This window comes from Phyllostomus hastatus, unplaced genomic scaffold (assembly GCF_019186645.2).
Source record: "Phyllostomus hastatus isolate PE091 unplaced genomic scaffold, TTU_PhHast_1.1 phas_scaffold_114, whole genome shotgun sequence".
NCBI classification, from domain to species: Eukaryota; Metazoa; Chordata; class Mammalia; order Chiroptera; family Phyllostomidae; genus Phyllostomus; species Phyllostomus hastatus.
The window spans coordinates 10,995,332-11,019,235 of NW_025334006.1; the positions used below are offsets into that span (position 1 = coordinate 10,995,332).

A 23,904-nucleotide genomic window follows, 5' to 3' on the forward strand; every position below is an offset into this window, starting at 1 on the left:
GGCTCAGAGAACTCAGAGCAACATTTTACTCACTGGATTACTGGTTTATTATAAAAGGACATAACACAGGCACAGCCAGATGGAAGAGATGTATAGGGCAAGGTAGGGGAAAGGGCACAAAGTTCCCACACCCTCTCCAGGTACACCATTCTTCCCCAGTATCCAGCTGCTCACCAACCCAGAAGCACTCCACACCCAGTCCTTTGGGGTTTTTATGGAGGGCTCATTACACAGGCCTGGCCACAGTGACTGGTTCAACCTCCAGCCCTTCTCTCCTCTCCCCTTCAGTTCCAATCCTCAAATCACCTCTTTGGGTCTCTTGGCAACCAGCCCCAATCCCAGGCATTTTCCAAAACTCACCTCAATGACATAACAAAAGACACCTTTACTCTCTTACCAAGTAGAAAATTGCAAGGGTTTAAGGAGCTCTGGGACAGAAACAGGGATGAAGGAAAACCAAATTATGTATTTCTTAGTATAAATCACAATACCACAACTAGGATAGTGATGTGCTCTCCCTACTATCTCCAAAGGAGACAAAATAGGTCATACACTGGTACCTTAGTACTCATCATTAATTTGTTCCCGTGAGTGGCAAGCAAGTGATGTTCAATGAAGCATTTTTTCTTGTGGGGTGGCGTCATGACTCATACAAGTTCTAGCAAGTGCAACTGAGTGGCAAGCAAGCACCAAGCGCTGAAACATTTTTTCTTGTCAAAATGTGAAGAGCACCAGATTTGATGAGTTTTGAAGCCAACGAGTACTGAGGTACCACTGTAATGCCTTATAAGGGAAGAGTGTTCCAGAGGGGAAATATTTAAACTCATCATTTAAAAAATGAGTGGCTATGACACCTTTATTATGGAGTAACTTCCATAAATTCCCCAAATTCCGTAAAATTCCCCAAAGTGGAAAAGAATATGATTACTTCAAACAATTCTTAAGGCAAGCTTAACAAGATTTACATCTACAATATTTTATTCGGGTTAGATGCCACCAATTTCAATCAGAAGACCCCATCCAGAATCGATCCCACCAGATCGCCACTTCTACCACAGCCACCCAGGACACAAAAAACAGTGGTTCTCAACTCTAGTTGCACAAAGAAGCATCTGAGGAGCTTTGTGGGATCCACACTTATAAATTCTGATTCAGTAGACCTGGAGCACAGATGATTTTTAAGAGATCCCTAGGTGGCTCAGATGTGTAGCCAGGGGTTGGGAACCTGTGCATTAAAAGCATCGACACAACATTCTCACTCCGCACTGCTCTGCTGACTGAGTGGGCCACGCCGCTAGAGTCAGACCCAAAGCAAGCAATAATGGTTCTGTTCTGTGACACACAGATGAGTTACTGTGACTCTTTAGGGCCTGTAATTTAGTGGAGCTGAGACTCTGATGAGTTCATGGCTTTGTTTCTCATTAATCTTTTATCATGTTCCAAGTTGTGTGTGCTTTTCATTCCATGATTCCAAATCAACACATAAAAATTGTTTGAAAAAGACCCAAGCTACTTTCGTTTTCTGTTAGACTTTTGCACTTAAACGTGCTTCATGAATAAAAGATAGCCCAACACACACACGTATACACACACAGAGCCAGGCATTGTGCATTACAAATACAGCCAGTTACCCTTAGAGCAGGAGAGAGACAGAAATCTGTTTTGCCCTGAACCTTAAAAACACCTGAGACCTGTGCTTACAGGCAACAATGAGAATTTATGGAAAGTAATCTGAACAGACTCACCAAGGAAGGATCTACCAGCACGACGTCTAAGTGTTTACGCTGGCAAACAAGGGACTGGGGCATGTGTGTCTCCCCACTCAGAGTCTCTCCTCTGAGCAATCTTTTACTACCATGGTTTTAGGACATGGACCCCAAGACCTGTTATCTATTTCCAGAGCAACATCTCAGACACCATTTTCATCAGCAACTGCCTGACTACCCAGACAGGTGCTTCAGAATTTCTGGAGCACCTTGGCCAGCAAATTAACCATGGCTAAAACCCTCAGACCTAGGCCAAGAAAGGCTCCCAGATCAAGAAGTCAAGGCCAGTTTGACATGTGGCATTTTTACTTCTACATCTCTTCTAGAGTTGTCCCTGGAACACGCCTGAGGGTCAGGATGCTGAGTCTTATCCACTGTTCTGCTATATACCCTAAAATGAGTCACAATGTATCTTGGTGGGGGAATTTTGAGCAGATTTATTACCACCCACCCATGGGAAGAAACAGACGGAGGCTTCATTAAAGCTGGGAAATCCAAAAGTAGCCCCTTGAGGATGCAGGCCGGGGGAGGGCAGACAATTATTACAGAAAAAAAATCATGGCAGTGTCTGGGCCTCAGCACCCTAGTGCTGAGTAAGTTATTAAAAAAGACAATAAAATTAATAAATCAGACTTCTGGATTCACGCAGATATTTCACTAATCAGTTAAAGGACAGTAAAGGGAATATAGAAAAAGTGCCTACCACTTAAAGGGATTAAGGTAAAATATTACACTTTCCAAAAGTTACTCAAGTGTGGCAGGGAGTCTATGAGCTAAAATTACTTTTTTAAATGACCAATACACTATTTTCTTCTTCAGAACTATAGGGACCCATACTAATGATACCGTATCACGGAATGATCACCAGCCCTGAACCCATTCTTCCCTTCCTGAAATGTCAGGATCGTTTCAGCACAAACCCACCACTCTTGGTTTCGATCAAACCAGATCAGGTTTTGATCAGAATCAAACCAGAGGGAGCCAATGCCACTCCAAGCTACACACTCGTGCACAAATTAAAATATCTCCACACATACTTCCTGTGCATCAGACACAACCAACCCTGTAAGTGACCTTGCAAAGCCCTCTACTGGCTCTTACAGCTGGTTCACCAGAGCCAGCCAGATGGGAAAAAGAAGCAAGTTCACCAGGTGGAGGCAGGAAGGTGGGGGGAAAAGAGTGAGGATCACTTCTAGGGTCATACAGGTCAGAAACCAGACAGTAGAGAAATCAGTAACTCAGGTCTTACTCCTCCAGCTCCCCTCTTCTCCCGGGTTCCCATCTCTGAAAGATGGAGATTAAAAAGAAAAATAGTAAATAGATACGTTTGGGGCCCTCTCACCTCTGGCTGTTGTTCTCCCAGATAAGCAGCTGATCCTTAAAGAAACAGCTTCCACTGTGGCTAGAGCGGAACTATCAGTGGCTGAGAAAATGCATCGGGAGTAAGCAATGTGCCACTCCTGAGCGAAAGGGACAAGGGGTGGAGATGGAAGAGGATAAGACTGCCAAAAGTAAGTACTGACTCTTACAGAAAAGACACATGAAGAATGCAAAACTGTCCACAAGAACAGTTTTAGGATCTGAGAGTGTCTTCTAATTACACCATACAGATGTTAGCCCCAGAAAGAGTTGCAGTAACTCCTGAGTTGGTATATAATAACATCCTCTGTGCTCCCAAGGCAACAAACTAGAGTTTCAGCCAGTAAAGAATGCAACAGTTAAACTGCTGAGTGACTTGGATGATAGTCTCCTGTCAATGGCTGCCTTTTGCTTGAATGTGTCTTTCAGATGCCAACTGTAGGTTATACAGCCCTCCATGATTTGAGTCTTCACTCCCTGTAAACACTTCACTACTTGAGATCAAACAAGATGATGTTGCCAGTGCTCAGGTAACACACACAAAGAGACAGAATGGCTGTGGAAAAGCTGCATTTGTCTCATTTCCTGCCACCCTCCTCAAGATGGGGGCTCATTATATGCCTTTAAAATAGCAGTAGTGATTTTCATTTCTACTGGTCACTAATGCTATTGTAGTTTAACTAAATAGAACCACTTTATATATATTTACTTGGGGGTAATTTTTTTTTATCACAGTAGGGTGCAATGTAATTGTGCAAATACAAGTGCTTGGCACTGTGGAAGTCACTGACAGAGCAGCAGCACATGGTACGAAACAAATAATGCAGGCTAAACTCACAAAGTTGCCACAGGAGCCTTTGTGTTCCCGTTAAAGTGCCTCGCCATATCCCAGCCAGGGCACAGGGAAGAGCAGTGGTCCCCGGGAGGGAGAAGATTCACCATCGACCATTTATTGAGAAGCAGCACGTTCAGCTGCTGAGGGGAGGGCGCCACCCTGGCAACAAACCACAAAGGGCCTGGATCACAGCCTGCTTCTAAATAACACAAACAGACAAGGAACTTCGTGATTAGACAGAGTACTGCCAGCGGGGCTAAATATCAGCCCCTTTGGGAACTGGGATCGGTGGTAAGAATTTCTAACACTGCACTTCCAGAGCAACCGGAGAGCTACCTTAGATCTGCATGGACCTCTTCATACTTCCTCCTTCAAGGCAAATTTCCTCTTTTCAAAATGAAGGTCTAACAATTGTAAAAATTGGAAATAATTTATATCTACACAAGGATCAGTGAAAACTTGTTAAATGAATTGTATCTCCACATTCTTAATAATTGCACAACAGTTAAAGATCATGTCTTACAAAGTTATTTCAAGGCTGAGGGAAATGCTCAGTTACAAAACGAAAACACAGAGAAGCGGGTACAGGCCACACGATATCAACAGTGGTGACCTTGCTTCTGGATGGTGAGATTTAAGTAATTTATACTTTCTTCTTTAACTTTTCCAAAATTTATAAAATGAATGTTTCATTTATAATAAGGAAAAAATGTCTAGGGTAGAGAATGTATCTAAGCCATCTATCTAATGGGGTTAATGTATGAAAATAATTAATGAAAATTAAAGTGATCATGAAATGCCTCAAAGCAGATGCTCACAGGGCTTAGAGATCTGTACAAAAATAACTAGTATTGAGGCTCTTCATTAAAAAGGGAGAATTCAGTACACCTGAACTTAATATATTATTGTATATCAACTACACTTAAAAAATTTAAAAAGAATGAGAGCGGAAGAATACTGCATATTCATAGGATTGGCCTGATTGTTCTAAAGTTTAGAACAGACTGGAATCTAAACAGTGAAATAATTGCCAGGAAAACCTGATACAGGAGACAAGACTATTTATATTTAGGAGATATAGTTACATCTACTTCTCTGATGGTAAACAACCATCAGAAATATAAACTAAAATCCCTCTTGATATAAATTATGGTGCCTTCAAGGTTACAGAAAATATTTTAATTTGTAAAAATACATTGACAGAAGAAAGCTTGTGTTACCATGACAAAGACAACCAGCTGCAACTTCTGGTAGATCACAGAAATTCTGAAAAACAGAAGTTTGGAGAAGTCTACCCAACCTTGCCAAAAGGAGAGAGTCAACAGCCTGCTCAGCTAACATGACAGTCCATGTGACACATTTGGAGACAGGTACAACAGGTCTCAGTTATGATGTTGGTTCTTCCACGTAGCAGAGAAGGAGCCTTGAGCAAGTTTTGCAAGCCTCCATTTCCCCACCTGTCTGTCTAACAAGGAGAGAGGTGGAGAAAGCACACATCCAATATCTCACACTCTGCCTGGGCCACATGGGCATTCAGGGCCACCACAGCCTCCCTCAGGATCCAGCAACCTCCTTTACTGGGATTCTGGAAATAGTACGTCAATGTCCTCCGCAAAAAGAGAATGCCCTGCCCCTCAGAACATTCTGGTCTGTTTGACGGTTGGACTTACCTCATAAAATTAGTAAATCCACAAACCAACTTTTAAGTCCCATTTTTGTGAGTGTATTTGCATAAATCACCTAACCAGTCTAAGAAATAGCACTTCTCAGCCTGTAAGGCTGAGCTGAACTGAGCAGAAGACCTTCTGTAAGGCCCTAACAAACGGACAAGCTTTCCTCATCATCAGTCTTTAAAAGAGTTGTCACCCAACATTAAACCTACACAATGTACTTCTGTGCACCTGTCACGATCCAGGAGTCACCTCAAGACTTTTGCTGTGCTCTATCTGGAACCGCAATCAGGCCCCTGGCTCCTCTGTATGTACCATAAAGCTCCCATACTTTCCCCCAACCATTCGAGAGCTGCTCGCACATGCCGAAGGCAAGCACACATTCTTTATCCTGCACCCGTTTCTCCACCTTACCAAGTTCAGTTAATATGACAGCACATGAGGTGTGAACCCAGATCTAACAAGGCACCACTTCATAAAACTTTACACTTTTTATTATAAACTGAAATTCACCCTGGAACCATCCACAGGCCCCACCAACTAAACACTGGCTCAGATAGCATCTTGTAAACCCTAGGATATCCCGTGATTCCCCTGGAGACCCTGCTCTCTGAAGCAGATAAATTTCTTCAGGCAGAACTCTCATATCTTCTTTCGTGGAATCCTCAGGAGGTATTCTAAGCTAAGAAAGGATATGTCTGGTTAGCAGTTGGTTCTGAGGCAAAGTTCACACAGGCAACAGCAACAATATTACTGTGTCTAACACTGGATCAAGAAAGAAAAGTGGTGTTGTCCAAAACCAAAATACGGGACAGGCAGCCCTTAGTAAAGCCCCACTTGTGTACTGCTAGGAGCAACAATCTAAAACAGTAGTTCTCAAGCTGCAGTGCACAAAACAAACACCTTGTAATTGTGAAAAATGAACAGTTCAGTCTCTAGCCAGAGACTCTACCACAAGTAACTTTTTTACACTGCACAATAAGAAAACCTGGCCTATCATCTCTCTCAAGGGGGAAAAGCTCTCACTTCATATCCACTGTGAGAGCCAACAGGGCATATACCTTTACATCTGAGCTAGGGCTTAGTGTGAGAAGGGAGTAAGGGAAACTACAGAGAGAAGGGCAGTGGCAGACCCCTATCCACACCGCAAGTCCACTGTTGAAGGAAAAGATATGGCATCATCAGAAGTCCACTTAATCTTTGCCCTCAGAGCAATCCAGTGCAAACCAGAAGGCTGGAGCAAATGAGAAGCAATAATGTTGGCAGCCATATTTGCAGTGAATTTAACAGTTAACAATGAAATGATTTGTCCTTGTGGAACTTCCCATCATGGGACACCACAGAGCAGTACATGTGAACAGCACTTTCCTAGCGGGGAAGGGGACAGAAGTAGAAGGGAGATGTACCACAGTCAAATAGCATCCAGAAATACCGAGTCCCTACTCTCAAGCTTCTGAACTTCAAGTCACTTCAGCATCTCCAAAGTGCTGTTAAAATACACAAGAATGAGGACAGGAAAGTCAAAAACTGCTTCCTTAGATTTCATGTCCTCAAGTCTCCTGCTTTGTTAAGCTGTTGCCTCTACTACCATGAGGGGCTTTAGAACTCTGAGTTAGCCATGGCAGTAGGTTACAACTGGGTAGAAAAGACACAACAGGGTCAATGTGAACTTAAGGTAAAGGGAGAAAAAAGGGAATATATTAATCTTCCTACTGTTCACTTCCTCTTACTCATCCTGACCACCACCACAGACAATAATAATGAGGACCATGCTAGAAAGAGGGGTGAGAGAAGGAAAAGTGTAAAGATGGCAATGAAAGAGGGAATGAAAGAAGCTGGGAAAAATATCTTGAAGTGACAACTGTCACACAAGCATCACAGAAGTAACTCTTGCAATCTGTGAAGAACTGGAGTTTTGGAACCTTCTACAACTAATGACAGACACCAAGGTTAAAACCTGACATCACAAATGGCAAACATTCTCCCCTTGACCAAACGCAACTCAGGCTACTCTGAACTCTCTTTTCAACTAGGTCTTGGCTTGTGCGTACCATGTTCATCTCTGCATTACCCAGTCTGAGCAAGAATCCTGCTAAGTCGATTTAGCCGGAATCCCTAACCCTCAATATCTCATTATTATCCTTGACATCTTACTGGGTTCTTCATCCTCTCCCATCCCCTATCTCCACCCTGCTCCTTGATGAAAAAGAATCAAGTCTACCTTACTGTACCTCAACAAATGTCAGGAATAACTTTTTCTTAACAGAAACAAGATAGAAGAAGGAAAATCCAGCCCCTCCCTGCCCCCCCCACCCCTACCCCAGGCACACTGCACAGACTCAAGCACTTGACTAAAGGCAAAGCCTCTACTGAGATCAGCCCCAGCCAGTGTGGCTCAGTTGGTTGGGTGTTGTCCTGCTAACCAAAAGGTCACCGGTTTGATTCGCTGTCAGGGCACATGCCTGGATTGCAGGTTCAGTCGCCACAGGGGCATATACAGAAGGCAGCCAGTTCTCTCCCTTTCCTTCTTCCTCCCTTCCCCTCTCTCTAAAATCAAAAGTTAAAGTAAAATTTATAAAAATAAGACTTGATTAAGATCAGACAGACACCTTCTTCAAATCAACATCTATCAGCTATAGATTTATAGATTTGACCAAGTAAGATATCAATTTATGTAAATTCTGGGAGTAGAATGATACTGACCTGGCTTAAATTGTGCAAGTGTGTAGTTTTCTAGAACATACCATTGTACTTAATAAGCAGTTTAAATGTGAATGCCCATGAAAACTAGAGTAATCAAGTTTGGTTATTGTCCGCTGTAAGTAGTGATTTCATGTGAAAGGTGCCACTCCTTCTTACTGGACCCAGAGCAAGACAGCTAAAGGGCAACAGTGAACTTCAACAATGCTGAACATTCACTGCAGACTCATGCAGCATCCATAGCATAGCACGGAGAATTTAAGAGCAACACTGAAGATGAAGGGGACACAGGGGAGAGCCACAAGGTTCTTTGCAAGGCCTTCAGTAACAAGTCAGAGAATGACCAGATTGTGTGGGCCACAAGTGACCTCATCATTTAAACGATATTTCCAAATCCCCCCTCTGACCCCCAGGAGAGAGGGTAGTAAAGGGAAGTGGGAGGAACCACAGTGGGTATGGGGGAGGTAAGCAAAGAAATCCAAATGATTACTAAAGTAACAGGAGTAGAAATCTATACTCTTACCACTCAGATACTTTCAGAAATACTTCCAAGTCAACACACACAAGCAAACAGAGGAACAGGCACAAGCTTGTATTAAAACTTCTGAGAACCCTGAGGTGGGGAAGATAATGAGCTTGGAGAAGAAGCAGAATCAGGCCACAAGTGTCAAAGCCACCAGATCTGGGGTGGGCACAGGAGCAAGGAGAGCACACGTTCCCACTTGGGCACATTCAATTATATTCCTAGACAGACGGACAGGCCAGAAATATTAAACACTAACAGCTTCTGCCCTTGAAATTCATTTCTTGCTGGGTGATATGGGTGAGAGATGAAAGGCTGTACGATTTTATTACACTGAATTTTCAGTTTGTCAGGTTTTATCAACTATCTCAGGTACCCTGGGACTAATCTGCATCTTTTAGGATGGAGACATATCTCTCTAACAGAGCCCCAATGACTATTCTCTGTCTGCTTATTTTATGCATTTCTAATAATACCAATGGGCCCAGATGCTGGTACAAACTGAAGCGGCCTAACAGCTTCTCGAATGAGAAGCATACATTTCCCTGAACTTTGATATTACTGAGTCCAAGCACCTCCAGAGTAACTATAATATGGTATGCAAACAGAAATGTCTAAACTGGAAAAACCATTCACTCCTCTGACAGAAGAGGACTGGGAGGGGTGAGAGGAGGAGGGTTGACGCCAAAAAGCTTTAAAAGCTAGGAGGCGAGCACCAGAGAGCAATCTGTGAAGATGAGACAGACCCTGGTTCAAGGGGCAGGGCGGAGCCCCTGATGTTTTCCTAAGGTAAACAACGGGCTGTTACTTCAGTACACACTGAAAGGGAACAGCAAAGGTCTGGAATAACTTCTTTCCCCTTTATAAGAAATAAGACATAAATAAAATAAGGTGCTTTGAGTGATGTAAGTCTCCCTCCTCTCAAAGCACAAACTGGCCTAATGATCCTGGCTGTCCCAATGGCCAAAACCAACAAATGGAGCTGTCTGCCAATTCTCCCATGCAGAACACAGGGCACTTGCTCACAGCAGCTGCACTAAGTCACAAAGAGGAAGCAGGGTCCAGTAACAATAGGGCAGACAGTACAGGCCGCACGCCCATCCACAGGGACCAGCCTCCAGCCAGGGCCAGAGGGAGCAAGCAGGCTGGAAAGGGTGCCCAGGGCACGTAGCAAGCTGTCAGTCCCTGAGCAGAGATCCACCTAGAGCTTCTGTTTAGGAGTGTTTCCAAAACAAGCCCCAGGTGCATAAGCAGATGCACCTAAATGCAGCTAAAGGCAGCTCCATATAAATAAGAACGTGGCTTTCTCCTCCTTCCAGACCACCTTACAAAAGACAACAGCACATTGAAAAGTCCAATCTTCCCCCCAGCCTCCCTAGTAATAAGGAAACTATCCTAGGAGTAGCAGAGTGATAGACTCAGAAAGTATAGAGTCTGCCCAGCCCCTACCCCAAATGACGAAAGGGTAGAGCCCACCAATGAGAATAAAATGAGACATTATACTAAGAACATGTGAGTATCAATTATGTGCTGGGGAGTGAGCTAGCAACAGATATGAAAAAATGAGAAATCTAGTTTATCCAGAAAATCAAACTAAATGGGGTGGGGAGGCACATTTTAAAGGAGAAACTAGAAACTACAGGCATCCATTATGCAGGTCATCCAAAGTGAGTAGGACAGCAGAAACCACCCAATTCTGGGAACCACTGTCTGAACACAAAGATGCAGACATTCACATAAAGGGGGCCCTCACGAAGGACCCGATGTAGTGACACAGGGACGAAAGAGACCACATCAACTGCTCCCCAGCAGAGAGATGGGAAGGTAAGAAACACAAAGTCCCTGAAATGCCTTCACAGATAAACTGAAGAGATCATCCTGGGAAGCAGCAATACACAAAGTGGCCATCAACAGACACAACCCTGAACCCAGCAAAGGCATCTGCATTCAAAACCAGACTGACAGCCTACTAGATGATGAGATTAAGGCCCAGGAAATGCAAACAACCCATAAACGGGCCACAGATTTTCAAAGGAGGGTTGAAATGGAGAGACGTCCACCATATGCCTAAGCAATAGGCCTGTCATTCGCTAGGGAAAAAAAGCAAGCATCTGTGTCCTTCAGCTTCCTTCTCCTTTTAGTCTGAAAAGTTTTTTCCAAAACAGTGACATGAACTGATGCAGCTTCATCCATGATCTATCATCCAGTCTAAAGTCTACCTTGTGACCACAACACATAGTCACTTGTCAAGATTAGAGACTTAGCCCTGCTGATGTGGCTCTGTGGGTGGAGTGCAGGCCTGAGAACCAAAAGGTCACCAGTTCAATTCCCAGTCAGGCACATGCATGGATAGCAGGCCAGGTCCCCAGTCAGAGGCCTTCGAGAGGCTGCTAATTGGTGTATTTATCACACATGGATGTTCTCTAGCTCCCTTTCTCCTTCCCTTCCCCTCTCTCTAAAAATAAATAATTAAAATCTTTAAATACTGTCTAAAAGAGACATGTCATTAAAAAAATTAGAGATTTAGTTCTTAAAATTATAAGCACCTTACTAATAAAAATAATTTCCCAAATCCATAGTGTTTGCTATGAGACATGAGGAACTTAAATGTTTGGATTTTGAACTGAACAAAATTTTCCCAGAACAAAGCTAATTAGCCCACAAAGGAATGAAACCTGTAGCCCTGGCACTGGATGACTGCACTAAACTTCCCTTGAATATAAATGCTGGAAGGGAAGGGGGGAGGTAATTTATCTAAACACAGTGTAGGTAGCTCTGCAATCAGCATCTCATAAATAAAGAGAAAGATGAAGCGAAAGCGTTCTAATTGATTTTCAAATTAGTCCCAAGCAAAGAAATAATCTGACAACCAACAAGGTCACCAACAGCAGGAAAAAAAAAAAAAAACATATATAGCCCTCAGGGAAAACGTGCACCTAAAAACTTCAATGAATCAAGACACCTGAGCTGCTATGAAAGAAGATTATTTGGGAAAGCCTGAATAAGAATAGAGGTGTTAAGGAATGTCAAGTGGGAACCAATCTGCAAAAGCACTTAAAATCTTAAAATTAACCCCTCTGGTAGACTGAACCAAAGCTATACTGTGCTAATGAAGGGAGGGCTAGTCAACCCAATGCCTGCAACCAGACACACTGGGAGTGGGGAACGGAAAGTGTCCACAGAAAACTAAGCCCTGTGCAACCTGGCCATCAGAACAAGTAATCCAATTAGGAAACAGAAAAACGGGAGTGCAAAAACTCCCTCCTCTTGACACCAGTATACTGGTCAAGTTGGAATGGCAATCAGAAGCAGTCAAGGAGATCAGCAAAAGACTGGGAGGTGGTAAAAACGCCTCTCAAACAGATAAATGATTTAAATCTTAAGTCTCAGCAAATATTTTGATTTAAACATGTATTAAATGCCTACTGTATTCCAGCACTCTGCAAGATTTAAAAAAAGAGGGAATATGAAGCTGAAATAGCCATGTCATCCCAGCCCTCAGAGTTTAGGCTTCATAGTGGAATGCATAAATTAATGATACAGGATGATACAAAGGTAGGAGATATGTATTTGGAAATCTCCAGCCTAAATGCGCCTTCAAGAACCAGCACAAGAAAGAGGGTTACCTGAGCAAAGAACAATGTTAAATGGTCACAGGACAGTAAATATGATGGTGCTGTCAATGCTGGAAACAGAGAATTACTGCAGCTCATGGGACTGAAAAGAGGCAAGAAATATGAACATACCAGCAGCAGCAAGACTTAGATAAATAGAAAATACAGAACTGTGTAATGGTGATGATTAATGAAGAAAAGAAGAGAGAGAAAGAGATGATTGCAGAGGTAAATGCACATGGTTCAGGGAAGGATTAATGCCCAAGACCCACTAGATGATGCTAAAATCCCACAAAAATTACTTGAAGGGAACAGGTAAATGGGAAAGTGGATACATTAAATAAAGGAAACGAAAGAAAACATAATTTGTAATGGGGAGAATAAAGCAAGTCAAAGGGAAATAGAATAGGTTCTTGCTCAGTCTTCTCCAGGTCAAAATCTGCCTATAAATGATGAGAGGAATGTGCATTGTAGGAACCCTGCTATCTGCCCGAACACCAGTGGCTTTACCTCACCGCGCCGATTCAGGCCTGCCACCCGCGATCCCCCCCAGCGGAGGAGCAGGCTGTACCTAGATATGAATCTTTTCACAAATGATGGAATCTTCAAAAGATGAGCTAAGACAGTCTCCTAATAATTTTTTTCACTTCTCTAACAAAGAAGGTTTCAAGTGTTCTTCTCAGAAAATGCCCAGATCAAACAAAGCTGAACCCTACAGAACGCCTCTGCCAGTGCTCCAGCATATTCTCCATTCTCCGTCTTTTGATCACACTGCTGCATTCCCCAGATCTCCCCACTGGAAACCGGTGAAAGGCTATATCCATTTCAAAGAGCTTTTGCTTTTCTCCAAGGTCCTTAATGCCAAGCTGGAGTCCCTTTCTAATTTGCTATTTGCCTTATGCTCCGTCACAAGTGCGAGATCACAGTCAGTGGGTTTATTGGTTCAGCCGCTTCACTTAGGGACTGCAGCTCCACAGCTTTCTGTTGGTGTGCATCTCTAAGTGGCAGCATCATTTGCTTTAGGGTCCAGAGGGACCAGTCATCTTGCTTTCAGAAATCTAAACTGGAGGGAATAGGTTGGGAACTGCTTTTAATCGTGTCTAAATGGCAAAGGACCCTGGGGCCCTGTGCAACAAATGGAGTTATTAGCACCTGAAACTGCCCTGCCTCTGACAAAAAGGCCTTAAGAATCCCAGGGTATTACTCATAACGTACCTACCTGCAGCTCTGTCTACCATCAACTGCCTACATGAGACCTCGTGGGGTCAGGTCTAGGAACAACCCCATCCCCTTACCAATCCCTCCTGCCTCAAAGGCAGCACTGGGAGAAGAGCAGATTGCAGCTTTAACAAAAGTGATCCTTTTAGTGCCCAGGTCCAATTACTGAGAGGCCCTATTGTGAAAAAACATTTATATGGCAAACAAGTTCACGGGAGGAGGATGAAAAGACAAGTGATGGAAATGAATAGAAGGTAAAAGCACAGGCTGGGAGATGAGAGGAAAGGCTCCACCTCTGGGTATCCATACTTACCAGAGGCCCAAGCTGAAGAGGTAAAGGGGAGAGAGAGAGAGAGAGAGAGAGTGTGTGCGTGCACACGTACGCACACACAGATAGAGAAGCTAAAGAAGGGGGGTTGAGAGAAAAGGCCCTGCAACTGAAAGTAAACTTTCTGCACTTAACACCTAGCAGTTGGGTAATTTATGTGCCTGATTTGAAGGTAAATTTCAGCTCAGATCTCTCTGCCCACTACAATAGCACTGCATGAGCGGAATTCATGGGGGAGTAAGTCAGCACCTTCATCTGATGCCAAAGGGACGTATTTCCATTGTCATTACCACTGCAAGTATAACACAAAGCCCACAGCAGCCCTGGGCAATAGAGCACTAGTTTTCCAGTTTCACATCAAAGCCACTTGCTCTCTAGGAAGTCCTGAGATTGCACAATGTGTTATCTCCTTTAAGGCAGTAGCTCAGAAATCCCATAGCCTTTCTCCAAGATTTAGCACCTGTTTCTTTGCAGCAAACAACTGGATGAAACCAACTATACAGTCTGCCCTCTGTATCCATAGGTTCCACATCCATGGATTCAACCAACTGCAAATCAAAAATATTTCAGAGAAGAAAAATGTAGTGAGGCAGAGCGAGTAGGAGCCAGGCAGAGCCTGTGAGCGAGACCGATGTCCTTGCCAGCGGCGCCCAGGGAGTTGGTCCACACTGCGAGGAAGATGAACACCACCAGAAAGATAATTTGCCTGACTACATTTGAGGTGGAATAATTTTCTTGACTTTACAGATGAATGAAAAAAGAAAATTAGGACTTCCAGTCAAGATGGTGGCATAGATAAACACAACTCACCTCCTCACACAACCACATCAAAATTACAACTAAACTATACAGAACAACCGTCATTCAGAACCATCAGAAATTGAGCTGAATGGAAGTCATACAACTACAGAATTAAAGAAGAAACTACATCTTGACTTGAAGGAGGGGCAGAGATGCAGAACGGGCTGGTCCCACACCTGCATAAAAATTGGGATGGATATCTAAGGAATGAAGGGTCCTAGCCCAAAGTTCCACTGCTGGCAAGATTAGTCACCATAACTTCTGGCTGCAAAAATCCAGCAGGGATTGAGGCTGTGAAAGACAGAAACTGCTGGACTCCCTGGCAGTTCCTCTTAAAGGGCCCACAAGCAGACTTACTCAAACTGGCTCCCTCTAAGCTCCAGTGCAGGGGCAGCAGACTGAAACTCATCAGAAACATATGAGGAGGAACTGAATAGTCCAGCATCAGGGCATTGAAACGTTATGTTTTTACTCGCACATACTATGTAGCTAGGCCTACGATGGTTATATATGTATTAAACACATACAAACAATACAGTGTTAACTATTCACAGAGCATTTACATTGTATTAGGTATTACAAGTAATTCAGAGATAATTTAAAGCACATAGGAGGATGTGCTTAGGTTGTATGCAACTGCTACATCATTTTATATAAGGGGCTTAAGCATCCACAAATTCTGGTATTCACAGCGGGCCCTGCAACCAATCCCCTGGGGATACCAAGGGAAGGCTGCACGTCGTACTACAGGATCACCACACACCAACATGCAAAACAGCTCTCAGCCTGAAGGAGTTAACATCTCCGAAGAGTCAACCCTGGATTCACACCGAATAATCCAGAAGCACAGTGCCACAGAAACAGAATCAGCAGCATTGGCCATCCAACTGTAATCTTTCTGAGGGAACTATTACCTTGCTTTTAACTCTCCTATCACACTTTTAAGCAACAAATCAAGTTCTAACCAAAATCTGAAGCATGAATTCCGGGGTACTATTGGAAAGCAGCTGCCTAGGGTGAAAACAGTTCCTTTGATTGTGCTGTTTTGTACAGAGCCTTTCGTCTAGATGCCATTAGAAAGTAGCCAAAATGGGGAAGTGGAAGTATACAGTTAGCCTTGGGCAAAACTTTCTTGCCTTTATGTATAATTTAAGAGAAATGACCAAGTCTCTACAAAAAAGGAAAACCTAATTTGCCCTATTCTCCCCACAATATATAGATGTCTCAGCAGATCTATATTCGTTGACACCTTAGAGGTTTTAGGGTTTGGGGAAGATAAACATTCAAAGAAATCTCCCCAGCCTTACTTGAAGGTCAAGCCCCATCGAGTCGTCATCTGGGAGTGTGTAGGGAGGCCTAGCCTGCAGCAGGAGTCACTGCACGCCATCTGCCTGCCCTTGAGGAAGCTCGTGCAAAGACTCCTGTTCCTTAATCTGCACCTTCTCCCACTCTGCTCAGAACACCAACACCATAAACTGTCAGGATATCCTTTTCTCCATTTAAAGGCATCGACCTCCTGAAGATGTCCAAATATTAGACAGAAGGCAATCTCCTGAGTGTTTTTATTCAAGGTCCTCCACAGTCCATCCAAATAATCCTCAAGCACTCTTTCTGCCGCTGCAAGACCACCCCCCAATTCCTAAACAGCCCTCGGCATTTTCATTAGAGAGTCTACCAGCCCTGTTCTAACTAGACAGCCACATATTCTTGAGCATCCTGTGTCTTCCTCAAGGGCATCTGGCCAGGGGACAAGGGCAGAATGGGAGCTGAAATTCAGCCTCCCTTCTGTTTGCCAAACCATTTGCCCTGACATGAGGCTGCCTGAATGAAGGGGCAAACTTCTCTAATTTGGTCAAGGGTGCCATATGGGCTAACAGAGCTCTGGCCCCAACATCTATGTCTTGAATACTTGACTGGTCTCCCTTGTATAAGGGCAGTTGGTACAGAATAAAGAAGACTAGAAACCAACCCCCACAAGGAAATGGGTACTCGCTTGCCCAGTCATTACAGACCTGATTACAATATACCCTCAATGGGATCTCCAGGGGACTTTTATTCCTACATGCATGCTGTAAATCAATGGTAACTTTAAGATAAACATGGAGCAGAATCTTCCACCCATTATCAGTTCTGTGAAATTCTTTAAGTAGAAATAGAAAGGCAAGAACTCTGACAGAGACTGCTAGAGCTACATCCACAAATTCTCCTTCATCACACCATTTGCCCCCAGGGCCTTCTTGGTCAATAGAGGTTTACCAAAAGAAACTCCTTGAACTCCTTGCTACAGATTAGTTTTCATCTAGTATGATCTTATAAATGCAATTGACTGTCATGTTTTGTAAATGCAAGACACCAACACAAGAGTACTCAAATCCCAACGTACCATTCTCAGGTTTAAAATTCTTTGAAACAAAATCAAAAAGTGTGGCACACAAGTTTAACATGTGGCCCCTGCCTAACTCCCAAGCCCACTTCTCTACTCTCTAGCATTAACTACCGCCTCTACTCCAGACATACTAAATTATCTGCAGTACATCGTATGCCACATATGCTCTCTCTTCACAAGTGTCCGGAGATATTCACAGAACAAGCAAGATCTGGCCCCACCTACATTCTGTGCCTACTACATTCTGTGGTAGAAGGCATTCATACCACTCATGCCCCATCCACAGTGTCCATCCATTCCCTACTCCCAAACTCACCCAGGTCTTGTCGGAACATGTCTTCTCCCCTGCTTTTTACTTAGCCAACTCCAAATCGTCCTTCCTCAAAGAAGCTCTCCCAGATTATGCATTCTCAGAAACCCTAAACTCTTATGTCATAACACAAGTAAAATTACTTGTGTATTTCCCCTACTAGAATGTAATGTTCCATGAGGAATTGGTTTACTCCCTTCCTGAATTTCCAGAATAATATCTCTGCAAAGTGCCCCCCAGTAAATATTCACCAATGATGATGAACCCATTCATTTGAATTCATAAACCTGTGCTGTCCATTACAGTAGCCACAATCGACATGTGGCTGTTGAGCCCTAGAAATACACCAGAATAAACTGAGATGCGTTCCAAGTGTAAAATATACACAAGATTTCAAAGACTTAGTAAAAGTAAAAACTTAAGTAAAAATTAATAAAATATCTCATTATTTCTTATATTCATTAAATGTTGAAATGTTTTGGATTTATCTGATTGAATAAAATGCATTAAAAGTACATTTGTAATGGAGCAATTAGACAACTTAAAATAGTAGCAGTAATACAGCTCGCATTTGTTGCTTATATTATGTAGCTATTGGACAGTGTTGGCCTAGAGTGCCCTCCCTCCAGTCTGCTACTCCTCTTCATCCGTGAACTCTCCAGATGTGCACTACTACTCCTGAGAAGACTTCCCTAACATCCACCCCAACTGGGATCTTCACAGTGCCCTCCACTGTGTTCAAGGTGCATTACATTACCTTATTGAACTTATTTCTTAATGTGAGCCCTGATTACAACCTTCTAAAGGAATAACAAATAATAACAGCAATCACTCTTCAATTTTCAATCAAAAGCCAAATGTTGTAGGTTCTTAAGAGCTAAGTCTTACTTAGAACTTTCTTAAAATGGAGAAAAATTCTCAGGAGTGAAGGAAGAAGAAGAAAGAAGAAAGAAGGAACGAAGAGGAAAAACAATGAAGGAAGAAGAAGGTAGAAGACAGGAGGAGGAGAAGGAAGAAGAAGAAGAGGTAGAAGAAGAGGAAGAGGAGGAGAAGATAACCTTCCTTGGTGTAAAGAACAAGGAATTCTGGCAAGAAGATCCTGCCTAAACTAGGGCATAAATTCCAACAATTTCTCATCGTCCACTAGGTTAGGGAAAATCCATCCATTATACCCTGAGGGGTTTCAAAGGACTCCAGAAAAACTAAAAATCCTCAGGAATAGTTTAGTTCTTATTCCAGAAAACCTGTTATCATTCTACCTAAGCTGTAACACTCCCAGCCCCTACCAAAAACTGCTTAAAATTCAGCTACATAGTCTACATTAACATAATGCTTTTGGCTGATGATGCAGGCACAAAAATTAACGTTTAAGAATTTCAAAGTTGTGGTTGCTGTGGGAACCTTAATTCCAACTGTATGGCACAGATGCAGAATTGTGGACTACTCCCAATACTGATAAAACTGGAGATGTATATTTACTCTGTGCAATGAGGCAGAGCTATAGTTACTGAGAGAAACTTACTTTGGCATTCCTAGGCTTTCATGCATTTAAATTCTCAACCTTACCACAACACTGTTTGCTGCATTAAATTGCCTCCTCCATAGGGGAAAAAACTGGAGAGAATGAACTGATTGGCCAGACATTCAAAGAACCCATTCTGTATGTGTTTCTTATGCATAATCTGATTCAAAAGACAATCATGATATTTTTATTTTACTCTTATGAGCTGTCTGTAAACTCTCATGCAAATGAAAACAGGGCATAAATTTCAACTAGTGAATGTACCAAGTCATGTGGACCTGCAAAACATCAGAAAAGTAAACTTCACATCTTTAGAACTACAAAGTAGATAAATTTTAAAAGTAGATAGCACTAACTTCAACCATGCTTTTTAGTTTATGAAAACTGTCCAAACATTTGCCTGTGTCACTGGCTTTCACTGAAAACTCAGTTCTGTGACCAGTCAACACAGCTACACACTTTGGTTATCAGAGGGCAAAAACAGGAGCTATGCAGGTGTCTATAACAACAAGCTTAAGCAAAAAAATAATAATAATAAATTTTTAAAAATCAGCCTCAATCCATATTCCCAACTTCTAATAACTCATTAATGATGGAAAGAAAATGACATCAAAATTTAAAACAAAACTGTCTACAGATTATCAATTCTTATAGTTTTCGCCCTAAGAATGATTTCTCAAAATTGATAAACCCAAATCATACACACTGGTTAGGCAGGCACCTATGCTGGCAGAAGACAGAACAAAACAGTATAACTAATAATTATAGCTACCACTTGGAAAAGATGACTGGATGACCCCATAAAATATATATGGGAATATTAATTTCTTCCTACAGCAAAAACATATGGAACTATCAAATCAAAACGACTAGTAGAAACAGGCCTTACTACCATGGCATGTGAGATGCAGGCCTTCTCTTCTCCTTGTTCTCAGAAAAACAAGAGCTCCCTAACAAATAAAACTCGTTCACTACCTCACATATCCCAACCTTAACTCCTCTCAAGACCCCCAGGGAGAAACACCAGCAGTGCCCATCCATAAAGAAGAAGAGCAGCGAGCGTGGTTCGGGAGAAACTGAGGCCTGACCAGTAACACCTGGGCTTCAAATATTAGGAAATTTTTGGAGATTTAAAATGCTTGTCTTTTAGCATTCTCAGACATATGTACCATAGTTAACTAATTCTCCAGCCCCTTCCACCGGGTTTCTGAAGGGAAGCTGCACTGCTCCCCTATTCTCACCTGTGTGTTCTCCCCCTCCAGCCTCGGGGGTCGGATGCTGGACAGGTGGATGGTCTTGTAGTCACCGGAGTTCAGCTTCACAACAATGGCATCGGCGTTCAGCACCTGCATCACCTGTGGGCAGGAAGACAAAAATGCTTAAACCTGCTGTAGTGGCCCAGACACCACAGCATATACGCCAGGGAACAAGGCCCTCCACAGTCAGGGGGAGAGCAGTGAGATCAACAGCCTTTGTGGCAGATCTAACATCCTTCATGAGGCAACGATCTTGGAAAAAAAAACCATGTTACAACTGCCAGTGCCCAAAGACCTGATTATGATTTCTCCCAGAGTCTGTATCATTCATAAAAATGGTCAATCTTTTTTTTATCTTTTGCCCTGACCAAGACATGTGGTTAACTACAAAGCTTGCGAACTAGAAATCCAGTCTCTACTTGTTATTTAAGATTTTCCTGGAAGCAGGCTCTAAACTAAAATCAATCCCTATCTCAACGTGAATCTAGGGAAAGAGGAGAGAGCGGGATTAGAAGGAGGTACCAGCACTACATGAGAAAGAAGTAAAGTAGGATGCCCAAAAGAGAAGAGGAAAATCAAAAGCAAATGAAGGGCAAAAAGGACTGTCATCTCAGCATGGAAAAGTTATTAGTCTCACAAGCAGAATCACTAAATTGTTAAGACATTAAATACTTCAGCTACTTTGAAAGCCACCTTTTCAGAGCACTACTATGGGAACTTTGTTTTGGAACCCCCAATCAGTGACAGTGGACCCCATTCTCAGCTGAAAGATTAACTTCCAGTCTGAGATAACCTACAAGGAAAAGTATTCAAAAAGACAAAAGCACAAATATTCCTCTGTGGAGGTTTTCAGGACACTCTACTAATGTGCACAGAATAAAATTCCACTAAAACTGGAGTAGCACCACATTAGGTTACAACTAAAACTACAATTCAGCCAGCAGTCTGTAATTCTAATTATACTCAGAGCCTGTTATTATATGGCTGTTCCAAGTTTTGGGGGGTTTTTTGTTTTTGTTGTTTTTTTTTTTTGCAAGCAACACTTTGCTACAAGGTAGCTATTGATTACAAAACAATGTCACCATCCACTTCATCTGCAGGAGCAAAAACACCTCTTCTTGGCTTCAATCACACCCCCTTAGGATCCAACAGACAGCCGAACAAACTGCAGGGTCAGCTGCCACCCAGAGCGTAGACTCCCCAAATGAAACAAAAGGAGCTAAGTTTCCTTTGCTATGGATAAAAGAGCTCTCACTAAGTATTCCCTGGAAGGATGCAGATCTCTGAGAACAAATATACACGTTTACTTGCAGACTCCTCCAAAATGGATATCCTCTACCTTTTTCCAAAGAACCAGCCAACCACACACCAAAAAGAGTGATTTAAGGGACAATCTGAAGAAAGAGCAAAAAGCGAAAACAAGAGAAAAATTATACATAACAGGAAACAGCAGGGGGAAAGTGCCATCAAACAGAACGGATGAAATAAGAAAGATGATAACTGGAATTGAGCTGTAAATCCATGGAAGGCTGACTGGGGCTGGTGGATGAAAGATGTCCCTGGGTTTTCCCACCATAAGTAATGGAAGCCACGTACAGAAAACCATGCCACTAACTGGAAAAGTAATGAAAGTCTGAGAAATAGCTGAGCAGATTGGGCGAGAAGGGGAGAAATATACACTTTTTAAAATTATATTTATTGGGGCAACACTGGTTAATAACATTATATAAATTTCAGGTATATGTTATAGTACAACATACACTCAATGTGTGCTCACCACGCGAAGTCTAGTTTCCTTACCAAACATTTTCTCCTTTCACCCTCCCCCAGCCCTTTTCACCCTCCCCCAGCCCTTTTCACCCTCTCCCCATCCCCTTTTCTAATCTTCCACTACACGTAAGGTTAACTTGCAACTCTGAAAGCAGAAAAAAGCCAGTCTCAAATAACCACAGCCATTCTGCTATAAACTTTATGACAGATTTAATTTTCACAAAGGCTAACTAACCACTACAAACCAAACAGCCAAAACCGAAAACTCACCTGGCCAGAAAAACTTGGTGAAGTCCACAGGTAATCAAAAGCATGGTCTTTGGTCACACCAAGACCAAGTCAGGTTCAGGGCTGATTACCCAAGTATGAATGGTATCAAAGGGCACAGGACCCTCCAAATCAAAGAGCCCTTTAGGCCAGCCCAATCACAAAAACATGCCCATGAGTGCGGAACTTAAAAACAATTCACAAGACATAACCAAAAATACAGATTCAGTATCTGAATGACAAAGAGCACATCTTATTCTCACTAGACATTAATGACAAGTAAAAATGTCCATCAAAGTGGAAACTTCCTCTCATTCCCTAAAGGTACCATCAGTAGTTTGGAGAACTGACCAAAACAGATAAAAGACAATTTCCCCATCCTTTAAAATCCAACACTGGGTGAAAGGAAACAAATTATAAAATGGATGACAGAACACTCCAACAAGGATGAGGTATTCACGATACATGCTAGTCTGCTACCCCACCTTCACACCAAAGAGAAGGACAGTTCCACAAAGCCATGCCAAGCAAAACAGCTAAGTAAAGCAAACCACTACCACCCCTCTCTCACAGGTACTAAACCACCACCCAAGGTAAAGTAGGGAACTGACAGGCATCTCAGATGAACACACATCATTTCCTAAATCTCAATAATGAACAGAGCTACACATTCCTCTCACACCAAAACTTTTACCGTCAATTGCCAAAAACATCAAGAAATTTCAATAATCAAGACATGAAAAATACCTAGACATTCTCTACTCCCTAGTCATGCCAAAAGAGGAATAAAACCCGGGAAAGTATCATAGTGCTCACACCTTCACCCCTTGATTACAGATTGTGAAGATCTAAGCACAACCCTGTGACAAGTTACTGGTGTTCATCACCCCCGTAATGCATTAGCAGCAGGAGCAGCGGATGGATTCTTGAAGCTGTAAATTTCAGGCCACAGCAGCCGACTTTCTCGGCTTGGCATCTCCCTGATTAGAAACCTCCTCTTCAAGACCTGTACACTCAGACGCTGCCAGCTAAAAGAGGTCTGGCTTTCTGGTGAAGGGGTGTACAGTGAGTGTATGTGTGTATGTCTGTGTGTGTATTTAAGGGGGATTTATGAGTTACTATTCCTCGGTAAATTGTGTCATTACTGTCCGGAGAACAAGCAGCTCCAGAGCTGAGGCATGGAAGAGGCAATAAAATAGCAGTTCTAGTCACGTACTGTGCAATAAGTAAAATGCAGAGTGGATTACTACCCAAAGCCTGCTCATCAGCCCTGTTACAGACCACATTTATAACAGGGATATTTCCTATGGTGCTTTTCATCAGGATAATTCCAAGTATGCCCACATCACTCACTTTCTCCACAAGCTGCAGATTCCTGTTCCATCTACCCACACACACACCCACCACACCACACGCTCTAGCAGACAACCTAAAGCACAGCAGAAATCTACACTAAAAAAAGTCACTAGGAGGACTCCAAATACATGCCCTAAATCCAAATCCCTCCCCATTTCTTGAAGCCCAAACATATAAGAAAAAATGAGTGGTTTATTAATGACGGGTATAGGCTAAGGGCTGC

At 42.7% G+C, this 23,904-nt stretch overlaps 1 protein-coding gene across 1 annotated transcript in view; it reads right to left on the reverse strand.

Moving 5' to 3' along the window:
* SND1 (staphylococcal nuclease and tudor domain containing 1) overlaps positions 1–23,904 on the reverse strand; it is a 416,128-nt gene that overhangs the window by 335,857 nt on the left and 56,367 nt on the right. The window contains exon 10 of the mRNA XM_045855549.1: positions 20,274–20,387. Coding sequence (XP_045711505.1) covers positions 20,274–20,387 — 114 coding nt within the window. The remainder of the gene's footprint in view (positions 1–20,273; positions 20,388–23,904) is intronic.